This window comes from Hippocampus bargibanti, linkage group LG10 (genome assembly GCF_051943395.1).
Source record: "Hippocampus bargibanti isolate YZ-2025 linkage group LG10, ASM5194339v1, whole genome shotgun sequence".
NCBI classification, from domain to species: Eukaryota; Metazoa; Chordata; class Actinopteri; order Syngnathiformes; family Syngnathidae; genus Hippocampus; species Hippocampus bargibanti.
In genome coordinates, this window is record NC_142743.1 from 21,992,224 (window position 1) to 22,017,525 (window position 25,302).

General features: G+C 40.1%; 2 protein-coding genes across 8 annotated transcripts; one reads left to right on the forward strand and one right to left on the reverse strand.

Annotated features, from left to right (window-relative positions):
- Window positions 1-3,453: 3,453 nt before the first annotated feature.
- Window positions 3,454-18,741, reverse strand: cygb2 (cytoglobin 2). Of its 5 annotated transcripts, none has more exons than XM_089006443.1 (6): window positions 18,092-18,741; window positions 16,674-16,725; window positions 15,014-15,308; window positions 10,057-10,288; window positions 4,935-5,102; window positions 3,454-3,887 (listed from the first exon to the last, which is right to left on the reverse strand). In XM_089006443.1, the coding sequence occupies exons 1-5, from the start codon at window positions 18,125-18,127 to the stop codon at window positions 4,938-4,940; spliced, it is 780 nt and encodes a 259-aa protein (XP_088862569.1). In that variant the 5' UTR covers window positions 18,128-18,741; the 3' UTR covers window positions 3,454-3,887; window positions 4,935-4,937. The 5 variants fall into 5 exon arrangements, with proteins under 5 accessions (XP_088862569.1, XP_088862571.1, XP_088862567.1 ...); XM_089006445.1 differs by adding an exon at window positions 15,510-15,604 and having other exon boundaries at window positions 3,454-5,102; window positions 18,092-18,132; XM_089006441.1 differs by having other exon boundaries at window positions 3,454-5,102.
- Window positions 17,786-25,292, forward strand: ndnl2 (necdin-like 2). Of its 3 annotated transcripts, none has more exons than XM_089006440.1 (11): window positions 17,786-17,980; window positions 18,906-18,965; window positions 20,000-20,122; window positions 20,197-20,260; window positions 20,851-20,930; window positions 22,034-22,128; window positions 22,204-22,280; window positions 22,354-22,396; window positions 22,462-22,524; window positions 23,557-23,671; window positions 23,829-25,292. In XM_089006440.1, exons 2-11 carry the CDS (start codon window positions 18,915-18,917, stop codon window positions 23,919-23,921), a joined length of 804 nt encoding a protein of 267 aa, XP_088862566.1. In that variant the 5' UTR covers window positions 17,786-17,980; window positions 18,906-18,914; the 3' UTR covers window positions 23,922-25,292. The 3 variants fall into 3 exon arrangements, with proteins under 3 accessions (XP_088862566.1, XP_088862564.1, XP_088862565.1); XM_089006438.1 differs by having other exon boundaries at window positions 18,902-18,965; window positions 23,829-25,291; XM_089006439.1 differs by having other exon boundaries at window positions 17,789-17,980; window positions 18,761-18,965; window positions 23,829-25,287.
- The last annotated feature ends 10 nt before the right edge of the window (window positions 25,293-25,302 follow it).

Sequence of the window (25,302 nt, forward strand, 5' to 3'; positions counted from 1 at the left end):
CTCCGTGAGCCGTCACCTTACCGTGGTGGAGGGGTTTGCGTGTCCCAATGATCCCAGGAACTAAGTTGTCTTGGGCTTTCTGCCCCCTGGCAAACAAGTCCTGCAGTTGGTGAGGGACCAGACTAAGAACGGCTCAACAGACTTCTTACGCTGGATACAATCGTTTGGTCTGAGGTTCTCTTGCCCGGATGCAGGTCACCCAAGCCCACCGCCTCCAACATCATCCTCGTGGGCAATAAGAGTGACTTGGTGCGGTTCAGCAAGTATCAGTCGATGATGGTAAGTCACAAACATTCACCTAAAAGCAAATTTAACAAGATGCATCATACACATGTCTCCAAGTTTTTGGGTGTGCTCAACTGTTGACGAGGTCTGTTTTTCTTTCTCGTTTTCTCTGTTCTCTTGCTCTCTGGTTTCTTATTTTCTTTCTTTTCTTCCTCTTTTTTTCTCTTCTTTTTTTTTTGTCTTTTCCTCCTATCAGTTTACCATTTCTCCTCTCTTTCTCATTGTCTACCTTTTTCAATGTTTTCTTTCACTTTTTCTGTTTTTCTTACTCTATTTCTGCCTTTTTCTATCTCTTTTCTCCTTTTTTCTTTGGTCGTTTTTGTCTTTCTCTCCTTTTCACTTTTCTTTCTTCTCTCTTTTTCACTGTTTCTCCCTCTGTGTACAGGCACGCAATCACACGCACAAACAGTATAGCAAAAACTTACCTGTATGTTGCTTTTTTACTCATTTAAATTTATCTGCAGTGTAGTAATCAAAGCTAATGTTAATGTACTATCACAGTTATTTTAAATACATATTTAAATAAATTTTGACATTTTGTTAAAGTGGATGCACGTGCGTGTTTGCACTCCTTTTGCACTTAACCTGTCCCAGCCATCTTCAGGCAGCTGGCAGGGGGCACCTGTACCTGTTCAGAATTTCACATTCAGCCAATGTTTTTCCCTATCATAAGAAATGTGATACCCCCTTTTCCAAAATAAGCCCGAAACAGGAGAAGGAACGAATATTCAAGTGCATTTTATTGACCATTTTCATGTTCAACACGTCTACAGAGGTATGAGTTTGTGGCAAGATGTGCAAACATGCTTGAAACACGACAAAGCCACTGCACTTGCACCTACCAACAACGGTTTACAGTAACATAATATAGTATTCCAAAATTTCTAATCATTTTCATAGTTTGACTTAGAAAAATATAATAAGGTCTGCACTTTTAAGCCAAACAAGTTTTAAAAAACAACAGATGGTTCCACATAAATGTTGTGATGCCTTGAGAATGAGAGAGCAAGCATGTTAGATGTCATTATCGTTTATATGTACATGTGGATTAAGTGCTCTGGCATGTGTGGACATTTTGAGTCAGTGTAATGAAATTCACAATCACAAGAATGTGTGTGTGTGTGTGTGTGTGTGTGTGTGTGTGTGTGTGTGTGTGTGTGTGTGTGTGTGTGTGTGTGTGTGTGTGTGTGTGTGTGTGTGTGTGTGTGTGTGTGTGTGTGTGTGAAAAGGGTCTTATCCATCATGTTAGTGTGCGTTAATACAATAATGACCATATGAAGCAAACAGAAAGTCACAAAGCCTAAAGGACAACCGACACCATTTTCTTTGTTTCCTGACATCAGAAAAAAATGTTTTATAGCATCTAAAATACCCAAAACACGCAGGCTGATATTTTTAGTCAAATGCAAAACACCAATAAAAATGACTTGGTGTCCCAAAACTACTTCAAATTGACCTTGGAGATGGTGAGTTTCAGAACCCCTTGTTCGTGACGTCACGCCAGGACATCTTGCCTTGCTCGAGAATCAAAAAAATGGCTTCAGATTCGGAGAAGATGCTTTCTTGTTACTCATCCAGTTATGAATATGATTCAAATAGTTCTGAAGAGGAAAGCATACATGTTTGCCATCGATTAAAGAGGTCCTTCCGCATCAATTCGAGCCGTCAGGACTCCAATGTAGCGTCCCAGAAAATGCACAATATGGCGCCCAAGCTCTTGCTATTGGCTGGCAACCGGTTCAGAGTGTCCCTCGCCTGCTGAAGACGGCTGGGATAGGCTCCAGCGCCCCCGTGATCCATGTGCGGATTAAATGTATCGGAAAATGGATGAAAATAGTTCGACCAAAAATGAATCTGTGGTAGAGCTTTTCTTTGAATTTTCCAATTTGTTATCGGTTGCAGACTAAAGGAAATGCCTTTTTGATGATTGGGAGAAATGCTTACCAAGAAAGGTTGTTGGTGAATGAGAGATGTGATGCATGACAGAATATGGCCGTTTATCAAAGTGTTTGAGCTCTCAGTGAAGATGATCATTACCGAGGCAATGGGATGTTTCGTTAAAGTAGATGAATGACCAGATGAGGAGGAACGGAGACTCATTGCCTCCTCGCAAATGCCAGATGCTGACGACAACGAGGGTCAAATAGGAGAACCAGGACATCATTGGCGCAGATGCAAGCTCGAGATTGGATCAGATGTCCATCCTAAATAGATTTGCAGTGTATGCTTGGGAATTTAATAGACTGATGGGGACTATAAATGGCAGCGCATGCAGAAATGCAACACATCATTATTTCAAGGAGTTAGACTGGTAGGGCATGTGGCATTTCTCTGCTGTGCCTTGCTACAAAAAATCGTACTAAATTCTTGAGAACACATGCTTTCTGTTTCCGAGTATTTAAAGCTTTTAATGGAGCCTTAAATGTGGCATGTCTCTCCGATTAGGGTAAACTAAGTGACAGGCCTGTAAATATTAGCAAAGTGGAGGACTGTCGGTGAAAGGTGTACATATGTGGTTGCTGATCGTGCCCACCTGCGGATATTTTCCATCTTACTTTCTGAGCGTCGTCGTGTTTGTCTAAAGAGATCGCAAGCACTTCACCAAAGCGAGTGAACAGCCAGCCCTCTTTGGTGCGGAAAGTGATTCATGTGGAAGTGAATTATGAAGGCAGAAGACTATATACTGTATGTACACTTACACATGGTTCACATGTACACATAATAGAGTCCAAACAAGATATTTAGAGCACATAACGCATCGCTATATAGAGCTAAAGAGAAGAGCCCCATGAAATATGAGGATTACAAGACTGAAAGAGTAAAAAAAAAAATAACAGTCAGCAGTTCCATGGTCCTAAAGTTATCGGGCTTCAACAATTGACTGCCCCGTACTCTTAAAATCATTCCTTGTCAAAACATATTTTAATATCACGAGGTGTATTTATACAATGTGTGATTTGAGGATGCATGTCTCTTAGCATGAATGACATTTTATGTCGCAAGATTTTTTTTAATGGTGCATTTGAAGACATTTGGATAAAAAAAAAAAACTGACATTAATTGGACTGTGTAAGCTCTCAGTCGTACAGGAGTGGTCCATCGATGAAAAGGTTTCTACAGCCGTCATCTGTACTTCTTTGAAGGTGTCGGACGTTTTGCTTCTTGCTGACGAAGTTTCTTGGATAAGAAGCGAAACGTCCGACACCTTCAAAGAAGTACAGATGACGGCTGAAGAAACTTTTTCATCGATGACATTAATTGGAATTAATCAGCAAACAGACAGCCTAGGAGAAGATATGGCAAGTTCACCACATGCTCTATTGTATATGTTTGATAAGCGGAAAATGTGACCACGTCAGGCTCTTAATTCCAGGATGAAATCATCAATTAATAATTTTATTTTTATAAAGAATCCCCCATCCCAAAAAAAAGTGTGTTCAGTCAATTATATCTTAAAACAATGCTTTTTCCAATATAACCACGGCAAGGAAAGAGTAACTACTTGTGATGTTGTGTGGGAGCATCTCCATCACTGGAAAAATGAGGCTTGTATTCATGTGCAATGCCAATGCAGAGAGATACAGATGGCCACAGTGGCGATCCTATGGGAGTACAAGATATGGAAGAACTTGCCATCAGTCCTGACCTCGTCTCATCTAAACCGTTTTTGTGATCATCTTGAGGTTGCCGTTCGAGCTAAGCACAACCACCAATTGACTGATGACTCCTGTTTGAAAAATGAAATGCCAAACTGCGGCGGTGAGTGATTGGGGTGTATCTGGTTCCTATTTGCGCACTAGGAAGCCTCCTTCCGTTAAAAGAAAACATCCGAAAAAGAACAATGCATCTTGTTGATTCTCTGTCACCGATAAGATTTTAATAAACCAAAGTGCCTGAACTGTGAGAGACGAAGCTAAATGCCAGTGAGGCAGTAATAATTTGATGCATTGGACATCTCTTGCTTTTTATTTATTATGATTATTTTTTTTGTATGTGCAAGGTGGGGGAAACGTCTGTACGCTTTCAGTCATACAGGAGCAGTCCATCGATAAAGGTTTCTTCAGCTGTCATCTGTGCTTCTTTGAAGGTGTCGGACGTTTCGCTATAGATAGATAGAGGGCCAGACCTACCAGAAAAATTTTAGTTCGCTGACGAAGCCTCTTGGATGAGAAGCGAAACGTCAGACACCTTCAAAGCAGTACAGATGACGGCTGAAGAAACCTTTTCATCGAGGGTAGGGTAAAGTATGTGGGTGGGAAATTGGGAAGACACCGCCACTGCCTTACTTGATTGCCTTTGGAGTCATGCTTTTAGTTCTATTGTGGAGTTGGCATTACTCGATAGTTGACCAGGTAATCACCATCAACCATGGTGTATTTAAAGCACGCACATAATCATTATGACTTGAGCTAAAATGTCATTGGTGTTTGGAGATGTTGCCAGGCTACATTGTTCGGTCAAAACACTCAAAAATAAAGCCCCAGCAAAATGTCACTGAAATAAGCAGAGCAGTTTTGAGGTTGAACATTTCACTCATCTCCAACATCAGTATTATCTCAATCCATGCCAATGAAACCTAGCTGTCATTTGAGCTTCAACAATTTGTTCAAACAATTTTCATCCAAAGTCCACATTTTCTTCACACTGACCCTTCACACGGCCGAGCTGGAGACCTGCAGCCAGCCCACGTCTGTGTAGGCCCCTGTCACATGCCAGTACACAGCGCCCATGAGTTTGGTCCACACCATCTGCACTTCTGCTGTGAAGAATTCCGGAAAGTCTTCAGAAAGCACCTCCAGCATCACCCCACTCAGTATCTGTAATTTGGTAGACGAAAGGTATCGTAGAATTTCAAAGACCAGGGTCACTAATACTAATAATACATTTCATTTTAAGCGCCTTTCAAAGCTCTCAAGGCCCATGCGTATGTGGAACTGTCGCTGCTTGGAATTGAAGCGGATTGTAAGCGAAACACTCTTCATCAATGTATGCTACAGCTTCGTGTTTGCTTTCAACATTTAGCTTGCAGCAGATGTGCACATTCCACCATGACGTCTCTGATCCACTGGTGAAAAGGATGCTTTTATCCTTTCCTCATTCATATCGAACTGCTTCATGCAACAAAGACGGTAAGGAACGTGCTTAAGATTGAATGACTGTCTTTTGTGTTGTCACATAATTTATGTAGGTTTTTTTTTTTGTTCTTTTGACTTCAAGATGGCTGCCTTTCCAGCTGCGCCAGTATTTTGTTTTTCTTCTTGCTTATCTTTGCGCTTCCTTTTATAACTTTGCTGCTGTAAAATGTAAATTTCTCCTAATAAAAGCTCATCTTCTCAAGAATAAAGCAAGAAATCCTTTGTATAGTTTGAACATTTACCAAGGTCCTCCATCTTTACTGACACACTTCGAACAAACATAGATGAGGTAAAACAAAAATGACCGTGACCAAAATATGAGCAACAGGGAGATGGAAGGTGAATCAAACGAGGCTGTCAGAATAATTAGGTCCGGTAGGAGTAGAGCTGAGGGGAGGAAATCAGCCCAATTCACTGTTGCAGAAAGGTGGGCGAGACAGGTGAGAATTGAAAATGTCCACGATGGTGAAACATGAAAGTACAGGGTGGACAGGGAACACAAAAGGGAATGAGAGTGGCACACCAGAGAGGACAAAACAATGAATCAAAGACGTGGGCCACATATGCATCAAGGGACATGAAATATATTATGTAGTCTATAAATCGGCAACAAAAATGATTCAGATGTCATAAACAACCTTTGAGAACAGAGTATCGGTTTACTGGTAAGAAAAAGAAATAGAAACTCAACCAGGTGACGGGAACCTATGGCTCGCGAGCCATATATGGCTCTTCTGAAGATTGCATCTGGCTCTCTGATAATACTAAAAACATATTCTCGTTTTTTTGCTGTTCATTTCCTGTTTGGGTGGCAGTTGGCGGAAAGCGCAGTTTTGATTGGACAATACTGGCTGTTGTTGAAACGGGTAAATGCCCTTTTTAAAGGACAACCGACGTCTCCGGACAAGTTCATAATTCCAATGTACAATGTCCATAATTTGTAAAATAGCTTCAAAAGACTTCTACTGAGCATATTTTAGTAAGATTCCACCGCATATAGCTATATTTTACGTTTTAAGACTGGTGCTGAATATTCAGGAAGTCTTGTTTTTGAGTTGGTGACGAGTCCGTACGTGACGTCACTGAAGGAACGCCCCTGACCGAAAAAAAAAAGACACATTGTAGCAGTCCTTCCATCACGTCAATGCTTGTTTGGTCTGAAAACCTTGTGTTGCGCCATAAGAGGGCGTCCAAGCTAAAGGCATATTTCATATGCAGGTGCATGCTGTTGCTACCTGGTCAGAAAGGCCCTGAAAGTATTTTTTTTTATTGCCATTTCCTGCTTTTTATCTTCTCGAATGGGCCAATTTAACATCTTCCCATTGACTTCAAGATAATTGCAGGTCTTATCAAATAACTATCTCACAGTCTCTCTTTTGGAGCTTGAGTGTCATTTAAGACTCTTTCAAAGCGCTGAATGAAACGGACCAATCAATCAGCTGGGCGACTGCATTGTGTGTGTGTGTGTGTGTGTATGTATGTGTGTGTGTGTGTATATATATATATATATATATATATATATATATATATATATATATATATATATATATATATATATATATATATATATATATGCCTCATTTCAGCAATGCGACACTACTGTACTGGATACTTAATACTACACATATTACATAAATACACACACACAGGCGTATATCTGGATATACAGTATATGCGTCTGTGCAAAAGTATATGTTGATATTGGACGGGAACATTTATGGAGGTCCTGTAAATTTGAACATTCCGTTTTCTATGGTAACATTTGAATATGGTGAATATGGATGGAAGAAATAAACATGATTCATTGCTGAAGTTTTTAAGTAAACTAAAGCACTATCGTCAATCGGATGCTGGTGCCTTCAATGATGCTATTGTACTCTGTGCAGCTGCATTTAAGAAGATATTGAAAAGAAAAGAAGCGTCTTGCATCGTATGAAGAGGATGCATGGTTGATTTTCTGATTGGTAATTATGCAAGTGTGTAGAAAAATAAAACACTACATGTTGAGCATTTTGCTTGGTATTTTCTCTGATTTCTCTTCATGGCAATCAACAAGTCATGAGCACAAGCGGATTTTACTGTTTAACTCCCTTCATTATGAATTCTTAATCAAGTTATTTAAAAGGCAGAGTTATTTGAATAGTTGGATTGAATCGTTCATCATTCTTTGGCGCGAAATACTGTAAATGAGGTGAGTGAGGAAAAATCCACGAGTGGATATTGGAAACGTAGAAGTTCTGTGAGGGTTCTTTTCGGCTTTTTTTTTTTTCATTCTGCCTGTCTGATTATGCAAATGTATAGGGAAAATAAACATTTAGCTATTGTGGTCAAGGTGCCGTTTTCTTTACTGCCAGTCATTCAGATAAGTCATCTTTATACTGTATTTCCGGGTGATAATATAGCACCCTCAGCAATTTTGTCTGAGTGCCCGCGCACCGCTTCACTGCGACTCTTTGTAAATCAGAGCGTTGCTCAAATTTGTCAATCGGCTGTGAATTGGTGCGAGGTACAAGGTGCTCTAAGTAGGAGTGGGGACAGGGTGCACCAGTGTTGGCTACTTTCAGATATTAAGTGGATCACTTTGCCTCTCAGTGTACCTCAGGGCTCTGTCTTAGGACTCATCCTGTTCTCACTCTACTTACTTCCCCTGGGTCAACTGATAAGGCAGTTTGAAAATGTTTCCTATCATCTGTACGCTGATGGTATCCAACTTTACTGCTCCATTTAAAGGACAACTGACATCACTTTTTTGGTTTCCTAACTGACATCAGAAAAACGTTTTATAGCATCTAAAATATCGAAAACACGCAGTATGATATTTTTAGCCAAATGCAAAACACCAATAAAAATGACTTAAAGTGTGCTGCAAAAACTGTAAAAAAAAATTGACTGCAAATTGGGGATTTTCAGAAAGTCCCGCCCCCAGTGCGTGACGTCATGCCAAGACGTCTTGCCTTGCCAGAGAATCAAAACAATGGCTTCCGATTCGGAGAAGATGCTTTCTTGTTACACATCCAGTTTTGAATATGATTCAAATAGTTCTGAAGAGGAAAGCATACATGTTTGCAATCGATTAAAGAATTTATTCCGTGCCATTTTGAGGCAACATTGGGGGGGAAATGTATCACCAAAAAAGAGGCAGAAAATGGAGACCAAGCTCCGTGTGAGGAATTAATCAGCCCGTTTCCACAGGCTGATTAATTCATTAAATGGAGATTTGTCACCCTCTTCTGCCTCCTTTTGGTCCTACACGACGTTTTCAGACCAAAGTACAGCAAAATGCATTGACGTGAAGGAAGGACTGCTACAATGTGTCCTTTTTTCGGTCAGGGGCGTTCCTTCAGTGACGTAACGTACGGACTCGTCACCAACTTAAAAACAAGACTTCCGGAATATTCAGCGCGAGTCTTAAAACGTAAAATATAGCTATATGCGGTGGAATATTTGTACAATATGCTCAGTCAAAGTCATTTGAAGTGATTTTACGAATTATGGACACAACTTGTCCGGAGACGTCGGTTGTCCTTTAATAATTACTCCTGATGACTGCATCCCCCAGATCAAGCAGCATATTGATGTTATATGCTCTTCTGTCCATCTTAAAATCAGAAATTTAGGTGTTGTTTTTGATTCAGCAATGTCCATGGATCTAAATGCAGAGTTTGTGGCAAAAGAACAGTTTCTTCCTCTTGAGGAACAATTCAAAAATTAGGTCACTGGTATCAAGGGGTGAATTAGAAATTATTATCCATGCTTTTATCTCATCTCTCCTAGATTATTGTAATAGCCGTTTTATGTGTTTTAACAAGGAGGATATAAGCGTCTCCAGATTGTCCCGACCTCTGCAGCAAGACTCTTAACCCAAACTAGCAACAGGGCACACATCACTCCTGTGCTGACCAGTGTATTTTAGAACCAATTTTAAGATCTTTAGTTCTAAGTTCTATCTTAAGATTCTTTAGTTTAGACTCTGCTATGATAGGTCCCTGCTCTCAGGTTGGGGGGAGCAGAGCACTATTCCCTGAAGCTACACTGATTACTTCTATTGTCCTGCCTGATTATGGGGTCTACGGCTGGCCTGATTGCCCCATTTGATGGTATCACCTCATCAGCATAACTAAGCATATGTGTTCTAAAAGGTCTGTTGTAAGAACGATCCAAATTAAACCTCATCCCACCATGGCGATTTAGTGAAGGGTTTTGCTGTTTTCTAAAAATAGCTTTTACTCCCCTTTCAAACCATTTGTTTCGCTAAGGTTTTAACCTCACTGGCGTCAAATGTGTGGTTGCTAGCTTTTAGTTCGCTGACGAAGCCTCTTGGATAAGAAGCGAAACGTCCGACACCTTCAAAGAAGTACAGATAACGGCTGAAGAAACCTTTTCATCGATGGACCACTCCGGTACGACTGAGACGTTCTATGCTTCCACAATTTTCCACTTGCACTTTGTTGCGTATTGTTTTTATGATGACAGTTTTAAATTTTGTGAAGCACTTTGTGGTTTTACCTGTGAAAAGTGCTATATAAATAAAGCTTACTTACTTACAGACTTACTTCAAACACACCCACTCTCAAAGTAGTTCGCGGCCGTCAGAGTGAAAGACACGTCGAGAAGTAACACATGAGCTGATTCATACCTTAAAATACATTGGTTCCACTTTGTGTTTGATCGCATGAGCCTTCCCCACCAGTGCCAACACAGACGACACCTTCTCTGGATCATTGAGGTTCTCCACAACAGTATTGATGGCATTCATCACCCTGTGGGCATGGTGTCGTAGCTGGCTACTTCGCTCCATCTCCTCGGGGTCCTCCATGTCCTGGAACTGGCTGAAATACTGTTTGGCTGATGGGAAGTTCACAAAGAACCTGGGGGAAAGTTTTCATCACAAAACAGTGGCATTTGTTTGATTCAGGTGAAAATAAAGATGATCTTGTTAACTCTCCTTTTTCACATTTAGTAAACCACTTCAGTCCCAATACATCCATCCAAGGCCTGCTGCATAACACATGAAGAGGCCAAATTTGATTAGAAAAGACCATCGCAAAAATTACAAATCGGCCACTCATACCCATTTATTGCACAATACGTAATGTGACATAAACTATAACCCTGTATTAGGTTTTTAGGCTGCAGTATATTGTACTGTATTGTTTACCGTAAAAACATAGTGTGATTGTCAAGGAGGAAGGTTGTCACAGATTTGCGGCCCCATTTACTGACAATACCCAGTTCACCAAGTGTGTTGCTTGCATGCATTTTGGCAACAAAGAGTTTTACTATTTTATCCAAATGTACACATCAAATCAACATTTAAAGGACAACCGACACCATTTTTTTTGTTTCCTGACATCAGAAAAACGTTTTATAGCATCTAAAATACCCTAAACATGCAGGCTGATATTGTTAGTCAAATGCAAAACACCAATAAAAATGACTTAAAGTGTGCTGAAACTGCAAAAAAATTAAACCGGAAGTGGACAGTTTCAGAAGGTCCCGCCCCCTAGTTCGTGACATCACGCCAGGACGTCTTGCCTTGCTCGAGAATCAAAACAATGGCTTCAGATTCGGAGAAGATGCTTTCTTGTTACTCATTCAGTTATGAATATGATTCAAATAGTTCTGAAGAGGAAAGCGTAAATGTTTGCAATCGATTAAAGAATTCATTCCGTGCCATCTTGCCATGACTATTCAGGAAGTCTCGTTTTCGTCTAGTCCGCCAACCATTGTGGCGCTCCGTGTGTTTACCGAAAACTAGTTTGTATGCCAAGGTTATATTCTCACGAATTTAATGTTCATAAGGCGAAAAGTTCGTATCAATTCGAGCCGTCAGGACTCCAATGTAGCATCCCAGAAAATGCACAATATGGCGCCCAAGCTCCTTTGGAAATAGGCTGATTTGTCTGCTGGGAATTTGTGTCAACTGTAATCAAATAGTAGTCTTTGTGCAACACACAACGATTCACCATCGCGTTATTTATGTGTTGTCCTTCCACACGAAGTACCCAAAATTGTGTGTCGCTTTCTCGGTCAGGGACGTTCCTGATGTGACATCACGTCAGGAATCGTCACATAACTCGAAAACAAGACTTCCTGAATATTCAGGGCCACTATTTTAAGAGGATGGCGATGTGGCTGCGTAATACAAAGAAATCTTTACATTTTAATCAGTCTCCTGATAAGTTAGACAAAGCTTTAGTATACAACCCAAATTAACTAGCTAGCTAGCTATGTAGCGGGCAATCTATTAGCTATATGGCTATCTAGCTAGTTAGCTAACTGTCTAGCTGGCTATCTATTAACTATCTGTGAGCTAGCTAACTTTCTATCTATTTGAGTTACATCCGGATTTAGTGAACGCTGGCGCGTGTGGCTGCCGCTGCTCACCCGCAGAAAAAGTACTGTAAAGGGACCTTGAGAGTTTTGAAAGGCGCTTATACATGAAATGTATTATTATTAATTCAAATGAAAAAAAATCGATTGAGCAAAAATTAAATTGCACTGTACTTTGTAGAATGGTTACAACCCAAATAATATGGCATTTAAATGCATAGTATGGCATAATCCTTAAGTGGTTTGTGGAAACTGTGGCATTTCAAGTGCGTCATTGGTGTGCTTGCTCAGCTGATTGCAGAGCTTATCAGTCTTTGTAAATTAAGATGTATCCCACAAATTCAATCTTATGGCCAAATGCGAATGATTCAGCCATTTAATGTTCACAGTAAAGTTGCAAAATGGCTATATCATTATTTATAATGTTTACAGGAGCATCACTCCTTTTCACACGAGTAACTTTCTTCTTTGACCTAATTTAAATCTCATCATTGCTCACGCTGGCCAAAATTGTGGATACAATTACTTCCCAGTTAGAGTTTGGCCCTGGGCAGCCCTGATAAACTGGATCTACAGCCACCAGATTCTGTCATGCCAGGCCAAGATAGGCTTTCGCTTGCCTATAGCATTTCGAGCTTGGCTCTGCCAGCTGTCGCGATACAAACACACTTTTTTCCCCCCCTGGGTGACAGGAAATGCATACATGGTGCTACATTTCCCACCCCCAGATACCTCAAAATGGCACGGAATAAATTATTTAATCGATTGCAAACATGTATGCTTTCCTCTTCAGAACTATTTGAATCATATTTATAACTGGATGAATAACAAGAAAGCATCTTCTCCGAATCTGAAGCCATTGTGATTTTCCAGCAATGCAAGACGTCTTGGTGTGACATCACGAACTGGAGGCGGGACTTTCTGAAAATGCCCAATTCGCAGCTCAATTTTTTGCAGATTTTGGATACTTTAAGTCATTTTTATTGGTGTTTTGCATTTGACTAAAAATATCGTACTGCGTGTTTTGGGTATTTTAGATGCTCTAAAACGTTTAAATGCTCTAAAAATGCTCTAAAAATGGTGTCGGTTGCCATTTTGAGGCAACATTGGGGAGAAACAGATCACCAGAAAAGAGACACAAAATGGCGACCTCCTGTGGCCACCTCTGTTTCCACAGGCTGATAAATTCCTTATATGGAGCTTGGTCGCCCTCTTCTGGCTCTTTTTGGTGCAACACAACATTTTCAGACTAAACAAGCACAGCAAAATGCATTGACGTGATGGAAGGACTGCTACAATGTGTCTTTTTTTTTCGGTCAGGGGCGTTCCTTCAGTGACGTCACGTACGGACTCGTCACCAACTCAAAAATAAGACTTCCGGACTATTCAACGCGAGTCTTAAAATGTAAAATATAGCTATATGCGGTGGAATCTTATTAAAATACGCTCAGTAGAAGTCATTTGAAGCCATTTTACAAATTATTGACACAACTTGTCGGGAGACGTCGGTTGTCCTTTAAAGCTTTGATTTCATTCATTTCCACCTTCCTCGCAACCAATTAAGATTTTGAACAGAAGAGGAATAATTGTCTTTCAATGAAAGTTTTCTTCAAAGACGAAAAAATGTTTTGGAAAGACGGAAAAGACTGAAAGAGAAAAAGAAGAGATAGGGAAGGGAGAAGTGCCAAAGCATATTTCTGTCACCCCAAGATAAGACGACACACTTGCACGCAGTCACGCACGTACATGCATGCTCACGCACATTCACTAACACACACATACACACTGAAACACTTACACACACAAAAATGTTCCCAAATGTCCCTCCCACTTAGGGATTCTGTCACCCAACTTGGAAATCGGTTTGTCTTCCTCTGATCAATCTCCGTGCGATTTGCTGTCTATTTTAACAATCCTTTCTGAGTTTTTGTTTAGGGGACTGACTCAGGCTCTGCTGGCTCCTCAAAAACAGGGGGGGGGCAGAGGGGTGAGGTGGATCAAACCATTTTTTATGTAAAAGATGATGTAATGTATTTTTTGTTGTTGTTTGTTTCAACAAAGTACTTTATTTTTTGGGGGGGTTGTTTATTTTTTAACACATTTTGGGTATGTAAAAAAGAACACATAAAATCGAGATCACAGGTGTCAAAGTCAAGGCCCGGGGGCCAAATCTGGCCCGCCACATCATTTTTTTCGGCCCGCGACAGCAAGTCAAACTTGTGAAATTCCATGATGCTTGCTAAAATCCTAACCCAAAATTGCATATTTTCGGATGTAAACCACAATAACAGTCATTATTCTTGAATTCAGATTTGAAAACTAGTTATTCAATGTGTTTTGTGCTCTATATGTAATATGTGGAGGGGATTAAACATTCTAATGGCTTCCCCAAATTCATAACGGCCCTGGAGAGGAAACCATAACTACAATGTGGCCCGTGGCAAAAAAAAAAAAATACTTTGACACCCCTGATCTAGATCTTTAAAATGTTGGGGTGCTTTGATTCACTTGAACGCTTCAGCTCCCACCAAACATGGACTTGACACGCCTCCGAATCTTTACAGATAAGAATCTCTTTTCTATGTGTCATCTTCTGTGGAGGTTTTAAAAAAAAGTACACTTAACCTATGCGTGTTCAAATTTAAATAAGTACGATGGCTGAGTATTTGTACTTTATTCTTTCCAACCTTAACATTTACTTGTGGGTTCAGAGTAGGTTAGTGGTAGACGACGAGGCATCGCAAGTGATGTCGAATCTTACTCTAACTATTTGTTACCAACCTCAGAAATTTCTATTCCCTCTCGTTCACTCAGATCATGTCTCTCCCTCCACCCCCTGCCCGTCTCAACACCATGGGTGACAGAGCTTTCAGCTGCACTGCCCCCAAACTCTGGAACTCACTTCCTCCCAACATTCGTAACATGGATTCTCTTCCCACCTTCAAGTCCCATCTCAAAACCCACCTATTTAAAATTGCATTTTCTGTGTAGCTTTCTCTCTTATTTCTATTTATAATTGTATTTTATTATATTTTATTTGTGATTGTATTTTACTTATTACAGTACCTATGCTTGTCTGTGACTGTAAAGTGTCCTTGAGCGCTTTGAAAGGCGCTTAAAATGAAATGTATTATTATTATTATCAGAAATGCAGTTTTTGAATTAGAACATCCTAATGTTAACAAAGTTTTCCCAAAATATGAAAGGATAAGTTGCTTTGAGCAGGTGTTAGAAGGCTTTCACCTGTTGACAGAACTCACCTTATGAGCACCGACACCCCCACGTCGTCACAATTCTTGTACACATGCCCCCAGGTGTCCTGGATGATCTCCCTCTCGGCATCGGACAGCGGCTCGGTGCGCTCTGGACGGTCGTCGCAATCCACTTCCCGCCTCCTCACTCCAAGCAGTTGCTCTGGCGAGAGCGGCGGGGGAGACTCCCTGCGAGACATCCTCCTGCGGCGCAGCAGCCTGGAGCTTCCGAGCAAGGCCCGGGGGAGGTAGGGAGCAAGGGAAGGGGGGAGGGTGACGGAGATCTGAGACCCCACGGCGGGAGCTTGGAGAAGGACCGGGAGAAGAAGGGGAGTAAAAGAAGGGGAACAAGGAGGGAACGGGGAAAGGGAAGAAAGACAGCAAGGATGGCAAAAAAAAAAATGACAAAAAAGAAAGGATGAAAAAAAATCCCCAGCTGTCCTTTGTTATTCCTCCCTCTCCTTGAAAAAAAACTTATTTCTCTCAGGTTTCTTCACTTCCTCACTTTTTGTCCCCTCTCAGTGGTGCTGATGCTGTTCCCTGTCATGCTTGTCCTCTTTCTGTCTCATCCGCTCACACAGGCTGTATGTGAGAGGGAACCTGATGGAATGAGTGAAGGGTGGGGGAAAAATAAAAGAGAGAGGGGCACAGTGAGGGAGAGCGAGCGAGCGAGCAGACAAGCAAGAGGCAGATGCAGGGACTTTAAACATCTTCCCATCATTCCTGACAAAGCAATCATTAAAAATCCTGTAATTTCTAACTCCGCCAAAAATTCCCAAGTACAGTACACCACACAGCACTTTAATAGTATTGAAACTTTTTTAAAAGATTCTAATTAGTGGTAATCTCATCCATTGGCCATCAATTTTAATCAGATGACTTTTGTGGAAAGGTATGTGAACATTCAGTGCTCATCATGCCCCCCCCAAAAGACAAAAAAAAAACAAACAAAAAATACACCTGGAGCTTGCAATATAGTGTCCAGTCGTACTTGAACTAATTTTGTTTCAGATAGTTTAGAACAATAATAATAATAATGATAATAACAATAATAAAAATAAAAATAATCATCTTAATCCTAATAATAAAAATATAAATAAAAAATAAATACAACTAAAAAAAATATAAAAATAAAAATCATCATCATAATAATAGTAATAATAATAAATAATAATAATAATAATAATAATAAATATACCTTGACAAATTGAAAGTATGCCAGTAGAAAGTCATTGCTGTAGTGCCCTATGTGAGTGCAAAGTTTCTCATGGAAATTATAACAGAATACCTTTGGGTGAGGATTTTGTTTGTTTTATGTGCTGTATTACCTGGGGTAACATGTGCAGGGTAAGAAGATTGTAAAGCAACTGGAATTAAAGGAACTCTTGAGCTTTGGGAAAATGCTGTGTCAGCAAGAGCAACAGTGGTCGCCCACCTCCACGAAGATGTTTCAAATGTTTGCGTTATGGGCATGTTTCAGGCTGTTCAGAAGAAAACAGTGATGTTCCAAATAAGGCGATCACAGAATTGATGAGTGTGGAGATGATAGGGGCGGGGGGTGCACTTGTGCAGGATAAAACACAAAACAAGAACATTCGCCAGCGTGTGAAGTCAGGAAGAAAAAAAAATCAAAACGTTGGAAACACATGAGCAAACATGCGAATCAAACCTCTGAAGATGGAGGACACTGATTCGCTGTGGCGACCCCTTGAAGGGAAAAGCTGAAAGGAAAGGAAGAAGGACACACATTAGCTATGCAGAAACAGTAAAGAAAGTTCAACAAATTGAAATGATTGAATTTAGAGAATTATTAATCACAGTGAATGGATCGGAAGGAATTCCATCAGGTGAGGTTATGCTGAGAGACTGAATGGATTCATAGCCCATGTAAAAAAATCTCTTTGACTAAGTGAAACACAAAACAAGGGAAATTTAAGATATTGTGGATGCCATAGGAAGAAGTAGTAAGTAGTAGATAACCAGAAGCTAAAAGGAAACCATGAGGTTTGTGGATGAAGATGTGATTACCCGACAGTGCAAGATCTTTATGCAGTGTCACTCGTCTCTCTAATCTTGCATAGTACAAAAATTCCATGCTTTCAAACGCGGTTTTTTTCTTCATGAGACTCACCAGGGAAATTAATAAAGAAAAAGTTTGTGCATATGTGACGGGTGTACTCCGTTACACATATGCCATTCAAGTTACGACTGTGTGGCGATGACGATTATTGAATAGCTCATGTCGTCGAGTATATGTTGTACGTGTTTCTGCTGCCCTCTACTGTATTTTTTCGTTAGCAATGCCCCACCCAAGCGGAAAGTGGTTTCCGTCAAAAAACTGTGAACGCGTGGAACTGCCAAAATGTGGAGTCAACGTTTTTGACTGTTAAATACGTCCATTTTCCATCCATTTCAACAACAGCTTAACCACACTGGCATCTGGGAGTTTGTCATTTAAACCGTATACAATACATGAGAAACAACTGTAATGAATAGCATTATTTGGAAAAATCAGCGGGTAAAACAGAATGAGATAACGTTACTGAGCGAAAAAGAGTAAAGAAAACAAGACGTTTATTCCCCCCAAATGTTACGTCGCTATCCATCTCGGGTGAACTTGCTTGAACGAGGGGAGCAATAAGGAAAAGAAGGGAAGAGGAAGAAGACGAAGAAGAAAAAGAGGGGACGAAAACGAAGAAGACGAAGAAAAAGAAGAAGACGGGGACAAAAACGAAGAAGCAAATGAACGAAGAAGAAGAAAATTTAAATAGAGAAAAAAGGAAACGGCTGCATTCCCAAGTGATGCTAAACCAGGCGAGGCAAAGACGAATACCGCATTCCGTGTGCGTAATGTCAAGATATTCTAAAAACAAAGGATGTTGCGATTGCGATGCATAACGTTGGACATCTACGACAGAGGAACTGGGAATAACAGTTGACCAGTAAATCAAAAAATGCTGGCATATCCCCTATGTGGTAAGTATTCAGAGCACGTTTTGGCATTGACAAACAAGTAAACCTCATGTTGGTCGGTTCAGACTAGATCAGCAAGTTACGCCTAATTTTCAATGTCAATAAATGCGTTACCTTTGAAGGTAACGTTGCCTTTCGCCCCTCCAACATGGCCGACACAGAGGCATGTCGGTTAGCCTAGCCGCGACAAATGAATGGAATAGCTGGTCATATATTGATTTACATATGAATGCACTCAGCAACGCTGCTTCTTGGCTGTAGCGAAAATTGAAATCGCCGGTGGTCATCTTACGTTGCCATAAATAAATTGATTACGTTTATTTGTTTACGCGATTCACGTGTTATTTACATACAACATACCACAGCGCGGGGCGCTCTTTTCCCCAATAAGTCCGGGAGAAACGATACGGGTTCATTTCGTCTGTAAGAATTACGATACCCAAATTTCTCTAAAAGTATATCTCCGATGTCTATTGAAAGATTTGTCTGATTTATGTTGCCGGAACGATCAACAATGTTGTTAAGCCTTTGCCCACCAGGGAAAAATCAGTAGTTAAAGTTAGCTGGACCGGCTCGCAACAAGGCTACTGCAAGTTAAGATTTAACATTTGTATTATTACAACCACTTTTTCTATCTCCACTTAAGGACGCGACTTAGCACTGTTCTGAGAGTTCTTATTCTTCCTAAGTGAATCCGACAGCCGAGAAACCGCTCGTTTTACATATTGTTTTGTTTATTTACATCCAAACCACTGCACTCGTTGTGTCGCTTTTATTTTGAAGGTGCCGCTCGCTCGTTTGCAACGGACTACCGTAGTGCACGGTGTGGTCAATCGAAGTGGCGGCTCACTTGACTTCGATTTCGCGAGTGGAGTCTGTTTTAACCACAGTCCTGCGTTCAAGTGGCTTTTCATTTCTTTCAAGCCAGTGTGGTGCCATGTCGCAGAGTAAAAGATTGTCCAACACTCAGAACTCCTCACAGAGAAAAGTAAGTCCCACATGTTTGCCTCTTCTTTGGATATATAGACGCGAAACCAGCCTCGTCATTTTATGTTGAATTAAATTTTATAGGTTCGTATGTAAAATCTAACAAATTCATTCATTAAACGAGACGACTGTTGTTGTGATATACTGTAGACGTTATTTTCAGACAATTGCATTGATAAACGTGTCATTTTCTTGTAGTAAGTATTAAGAAAACTATGCAACTCGAGCCACTTCTCGATACGATTGATTAAATGTGTTCCCTCCGCTATTTTCTATCCTTGGATCCAAAACAGTGACGTGCAAGTGACTCTTAACTGCAGTGAGTTGTGCTGGAACTGCGCAGGTTACACATTACGAAACAATCAGGATACGATTGGGGTCAGAAAGACTCAAATCTACGAGACTTTGAAAAACAAGGAAGAGGTTCTTGCTCAGTTTGATTCTGACCATTTCCATGCTCAGGTTGACTTGCTTGCGGCTCGACGCAGAGTACTGGACTGGTTTGACTGTTATTGTGTTAAAAACTTTCTTCAAACCAGATCACTAATAAGAGAGAAGGCGAGTTTCATTGCGCTAACTATGAGCATCCCAAGATTTCAAAACGTCCTGTAATTTTTTGACGTTTTGTATTTTTTTACATACCTGTACTGTATGCTGCATTTTTTATCAATATAATATTGCTTGTGTTGTCACACGTATGTTGCTAATATACTTTGATATTCATAGCGTAAGCCATAGTTGTTTCACTGTTCTCATTAATAAAAAATATGTTCATACGTTAATGGTTTTGTTTCTGTTGCTGTTTGGTATGGACAGTCAACATAATCATTTTTTTTCTATATACCATACTTTGTGCTGACCCGTCCCGCCTGTTAAATATTCGAAATCAATGTGGTAACTGAGCCAAAAGGTTCGCCCACAAGTGCCAAGAATTTGGCAGTAGGAATAAGCAGATTGATTTGATTGTCATTGCACATCCGAACATAAAACTCATTTCTTGAGCAATTAATGGGCATATCATTTATTCATGGCTAGAAAAGAGGAAGCAACACTCCAGACACTGTATGTGAGGATGAAGATGCAGCGTTCACTCAGCCGAGCACGTCACAGGTCCAGAGAAGCCTTGAGAAGCTCTCGCCTTCCGAAATTGACCGAAAGGTATGCGCACAAGAAGACAACATTTAAAGGGAGATTTTGTTTCCACACAAAATGATTGATTTGTGTTTTTCCAGACATCTGAGGTGGTGCAGTTCATCTTGGTGAAAGATCAGAAGAAGATACCCATACGGCGTGCAGGTACATTTCTCCTGAGCTAACTGTCATCACTTTATTGTGACGCGTACTCAAATTTACTGGTCGAACCTGCTGCGACGTGCGACTTGCTCTGGTATCACCTCATCAGCATAACTAAGCCTACGTGGTAACGATCTCAGAAGTGTGTTGTAAGAACGATCCAAATTAAACCACGCACCACCATGGCGATTTAGTGAAGGGTTTTGCTGTTTTATGAAAATGGCTTCTTTTACTCCCCTTTCAAACCATCTATTCAAAGAAGTACAGATGACGGCTGAAGAAACCTTTTCATCGATGGATCACTCCTGTACCACTGAGAGCTTACACAGACGTATAATTGCGGGGTGTAGATCACTCATGAAGGGAAGTGGATACAAACGTAACACTATATTCTTTGTTCAAGAAATTAAGCAGATGGTCAGGGGAGAGACTGCATGGTACCAGTAATACTGATAATACGGCTACATTCCTCAACAAGTTACAAATGAAAGTAATACAAGTTCCGCTGCTATCGACCTGTGATGGACAAGAAGTAACCGTTTCTCAAAAGTGTCTTGTTTGAATTAATTAGGCTGATTTGTGTTTGGTTTCAGACTTGGTGAAACACGTGATCAAAGAATACCGAAATGTCTACCCAGAAATCATTAAGAGGGCGGCGCGTACCTTTGATCAGGTTTGTCTCGACGTGAGCTTCATTGGCAACTAAAGCTAGCCCAAAATGTTAATTTCATTCATAGTAAGCACACTGTGGCTGCAATGACAATGAATTCACACGCTTTTGCAAATTTGCATCGTTTTATCATCAGCGTGCACGTTGTTTTTTTGTTTTTTACTTTTTCAGCATCCACCAAGATTGAACCCGGGGCCACCTTCATGACTTCAGTCTAGCTCGGCATCATATTTAAAGGACAACCGACACCACTTTTTTGTTTCCTAACTGACATCAGAAAAATGTTTTATGGCATCTAAAATACCCAAAACACGCAGGCTGATATTTTTAGTCAAATGCTAAACACTAATAAAAATGACTTTAAGTGAATAAGAACTACTTCAAATTGAAACCAGAAGTGGCCAGTTTCAGCAGGTCGCGCCCCCTTGTCCGTGGTATCACGCCAAGATGTTTTGCCTTGCTTGAGAATCAAAACAATGGCTTCAGATTCAGGGAAGACGCTTTCTTGTTACTCACCCAGTTATGAATATGACTCAAATAGTTCTGAAGAGGAAAGCATACATGTTTGCAATCGATTAAAGAATTTATTCCGTGTCATTTTGAGGCATCCGGACTGCAATGTATCATCCCAGAAAAAAGGTGACCAGCTCCCGTGAGGAATGAATCAGCCCGTTTCCACAGGCTGACAAATTCCCTCCATGGAGCTTGGTCGCCCTCTTCTGGCGGCTTTTTGGTGCAACACGAGGTTTTCAGACCAAACAAGTACAGCAAAATGCATTGACGTGATGGAAGGACCGCTACAATGCGTCTTTTTTTCCGGTCAGGGGCGTTCCTTTAGTGACGTCACGTACGGACTCGTCACCAACTCAAAAACAAGACTTCCGGAATATTCAGCGCGAGTCTTAAAACGTAAAATATAGCGGTGGAATCTTTGTAAAATACGCTCAGTAGACGTCATTTGAAGCCATTTTACAAATTATGGACGCAACTTGTCCGGAGGCGTCGGTTGTCCTTTAAAGAAATAGGAAGTGAAATGTATCAGGAATGATTTAGTCACTAAGCTATGCTTACTAACACAATTTTTATTGTTTTATTTACGGGTTCAGGTTTTTGGTCTTCAATTGGTCAGTCTAGACACGAAGAATCAATTGTACATCCTTATCAATAAACTGGAGGTCACAGCTGGACTCTCATCCTTCAAGTAAGTCCTCTGCAGATACCTTTTTTTTTTTTTTGATAGCTTTGAAAATGTTTCATCAGTCTTACGTTACTGCAGCTCGGCCGACCCGAAGATAGGCCTCCTCTTTGTCATCCTAAGTGTCATCTTTATGAAAAAAGGCGTGGCCAGAGAAAGTAAGCACACTGCATCTCTGGCGTATCCCTACACAAATGCCATTTAAAGCGGCCATCTTGTTTTTGCCCGCAGGCCTGATGTGGAACATGCTCGGGAAACTCTGCCTTAATCTCACGTAAGAGTTTATTTTTCCGGCGATCCTTGATGTCTGTGTGGTAGTGACACAAACTATACTTGTAGGAAGAAACATGAAGAATTTGGTGACGTCAAGAAGCTCATCACAGATGAATTTGTGCGGCAAAGGTAACAATTGTTCTTGCTACGCAAACACTGCTTTTATATTGACCAACTTCTGTCCATATTTGTTTCTTGTATGGATAGTGACACAAAAAATGGGTAAATTCCAATTTTGAATGCTGTAGAAAATTGTTTTTTTTCCCACCAGTTCTCAGAAATGGTCAATAGGTGGAAATGCGTGATTCCTTTTAAATAATTGCTTTAAAGGACAACCGACACCACTTTTTTGTTTCCTAACTGACAATAGAAAAACGTTTTATAGCATCTAAAATACCCAAAACACGTAGTATGATATTTTTAGTCAAATGCAAAACACCAATAAAAATGACTTAGTGTCCAAAATCTGCAAAAAAAATGAAGGTCAAGACATCTTGCCTTGCTGGAGAATCAAAACAATGGCTTCAGATTCGGAGAATATGCTTTCTTGTTACTCATCCAGTTATGAATATGATTCAAATAGTTCTGAAGATGAAAGCATACATGTTTGTAATCGATTAAAGAATTCATTCCGTGCCATCTTGCCATGACTATTCAGGAAGTCTCGTTTTTGTCTAGTCCGCCAACCATTGTGGCGCTCCGTGTGTTTACCGAAAACTAGTTTGTATGACAAGGTTATATTCTCGTGAATTTAATGTTCATAAGGCGAAAAGTTCGTAAGCTAAAGCGTTTGTAAACTGAGATATCAATAATTTAGAATGACATTGTTGTAATGTAGCTATTGTGCTTTATCGTATTCATAAGTTTGCAGTTTATTTTATTTTTATTTTTATCGTGACACGTTAAACATTGGTGTGATCAGAGCTCGCTTCTGTAAGACCACAGATTCTGGTTTATACCACACCACACAGCAACATGGAGGAACGTGCACATGCAGGCATGAATTCATGTGTCTGTGCGCACACACTCCGCACACTTGTTTTATTTTGAAAAATCATACGATTATCATCGCAAAGCAGTCGTTGGCCCCCACAAAAAAAAAAGGTTGTTTTGATCAACATTAGAGCTTTAGCGTGTGTTTGTGCGCGTGCGTATACTCAGGTACCTGGAGTATGTTCCTATTCCTCACACTGAGCCACTTGAACACAACTTTCTCTGGGGTCCGCGTGCTGAGGCGGAAGTCTCCAAGGCCAAAATCCTTCGATTTGTGGCAGAAGTAAGTATCAAACTATTGGGAGGTATACAGTCACGTTATTTGTTGTTTTGAGTTTCAGTATCCTCCAAAAATACTAAAACGGGTCTGTCTGTCGAACTGTGTGGAACTGAGATTTGACATGCAACTGATGTGTTTTTTTTTTTTTGTTTCTTGTCAGCTTCATGACCACGATCCTCAGAGTTGGAAACATCAGTACACAGAAGCTCAAAACAGTCAAGTCAGTCAGAGAAGCTCGAGCAGCCAAAGATGAATTTTGGTGTTATAAGCTTTTATTTGTTTTTGTACATTTGAATGTTTGTTCTCATGATATGAGTAAGCATGTCTTAGTTGATCTGTTTTAAACTTAACAAACCAAACGGTCAAGATCTGTTTGGAATGTTTTAATTTTACCACTTGTATGTTTACTCTCGTTGGTCAAATAAAGTATTTTTGCATTGTCATTTTCGTTGATGCGAATAATCGCACCTATATAAATTGAAAACAGTCACAAGGCCAAAATAGTTCGTATGCCAAGGTAAAATGTTCATAAATGTAACGTTCGTAAACCGGAAAGTTCGTAAGCCAAGGGGTTCGTAAACCGAGGTTTCTTTAAAAGGCTTTTATTTTTAATTTTGCTCTCATAAGCCGTCATCATTGCGGCTGCCTTGACTTCCACTAGACACCTTTAATTTTTGTGTCATTCTGCTTGATGAGTTGATGTTACATGCGTGTATATTTTAGGACTTTGTGTTTGTTGTTGCGTAACAAAATGAGGTGTTTTATATATTCTGGACGAGGGAATTATTCTGAATGGAAGCTTTCCTAAATATGGTTAAACATCCATCGAGGTATTTGATACTGACTTGTGTGTAATGTGCCAATTGTTTTAAAATAGCCACCAAAGTAACTCCAATTCACTTTGCAAGTAATTGAATACATTGATGTCAGGACATGCATACATTTTTCAAAAGGTTACCTCCATTAGAAAACAAATATTTTAATATAATTGTATATATTTTTATAACTTCTACACCTTTGTGACTTTCTAAATTGAAAATTGATGTTTTAATGCATTTGTGCGGACACCTATACTTGAGGTCATCCATTTAGAATGTGTGCATTCATTACTAAGTCTCATCCCATTCGGTTTTCAACCAAAAATGTCATATTTTTATGCCCCGGTATACAACCGAAATGAATGCATAGCTCGACTACCCTGTGCTTCCTTATACGTCACTTCCTTATATGTCGCGTCTTCCTCATTGTCTCATTGTGACCGACGCATTAATAGTGCTGTTTTATTTTTACGAAAACGCTGACATAGTTGGTTAAGATCTCCTGAATAGTATGATTTTAAAGCAAGCAGAAGATGGTTTGAAAAGTTAGTGTGCCCTGTGTTTGCCCAAAGACAGCTGGGATAGGTGCCAACACGCCCTGTGGCAGAAAGGGAGATTTTTATGTACAGATGTTAAAAATTGGTGAAAATAAACATTTGTTTTTATAGAATTTTACACATGACCTGCTCTATTATTAAGTTTTTATCTGGTTTATGTGATGAAATAATTAAAAAGTTGTTTTCTAGACTTTGAACGGATTAAGATTTTTTTACATTGATTTTAATGGAAAGTGCTGTTTCGGTTTTTGAACAAATC

Coding starts and splice junctions, on each gene's coding strand:
- ndnl2 (XM_089006438.1), top strand. Junction 20,931..22,033: donor CGGCGCGTACCTTTGATCAG/GTTTGTCTCGAC, acceptor TTACGGGTTCAG/GTTTTTGGTCTTCAATTGGT. Junction 22,281..22,353: donor AAAAGGCGTGGCCAGAGAAA/GTAAGCACACTG, acceptor TTTTGCCCGCAG/GCCTGATGTGGAACATGCTC.
- cygb2 (XM_089006443.1), bottom strand. CDS start 18,127: ATGTTGGAGGGGCGAAAGGCAACGTTACCTTCAAAG. Junction 16,726..18,091: donor AGGCAACGTTACCTTCAAAG/GTAACGCATTTA, acceptor CTTTCCTTTCAG/CTTTTCCCTTCAAGGGGTCG. Junction 15,309..16,673: donor AGTGTCCTCCATCTTCAGAG/GTTTGATTCGCA, acceptor TCCTTCTCCAAG/CTCCCGCCGTGGGGTCTCAG.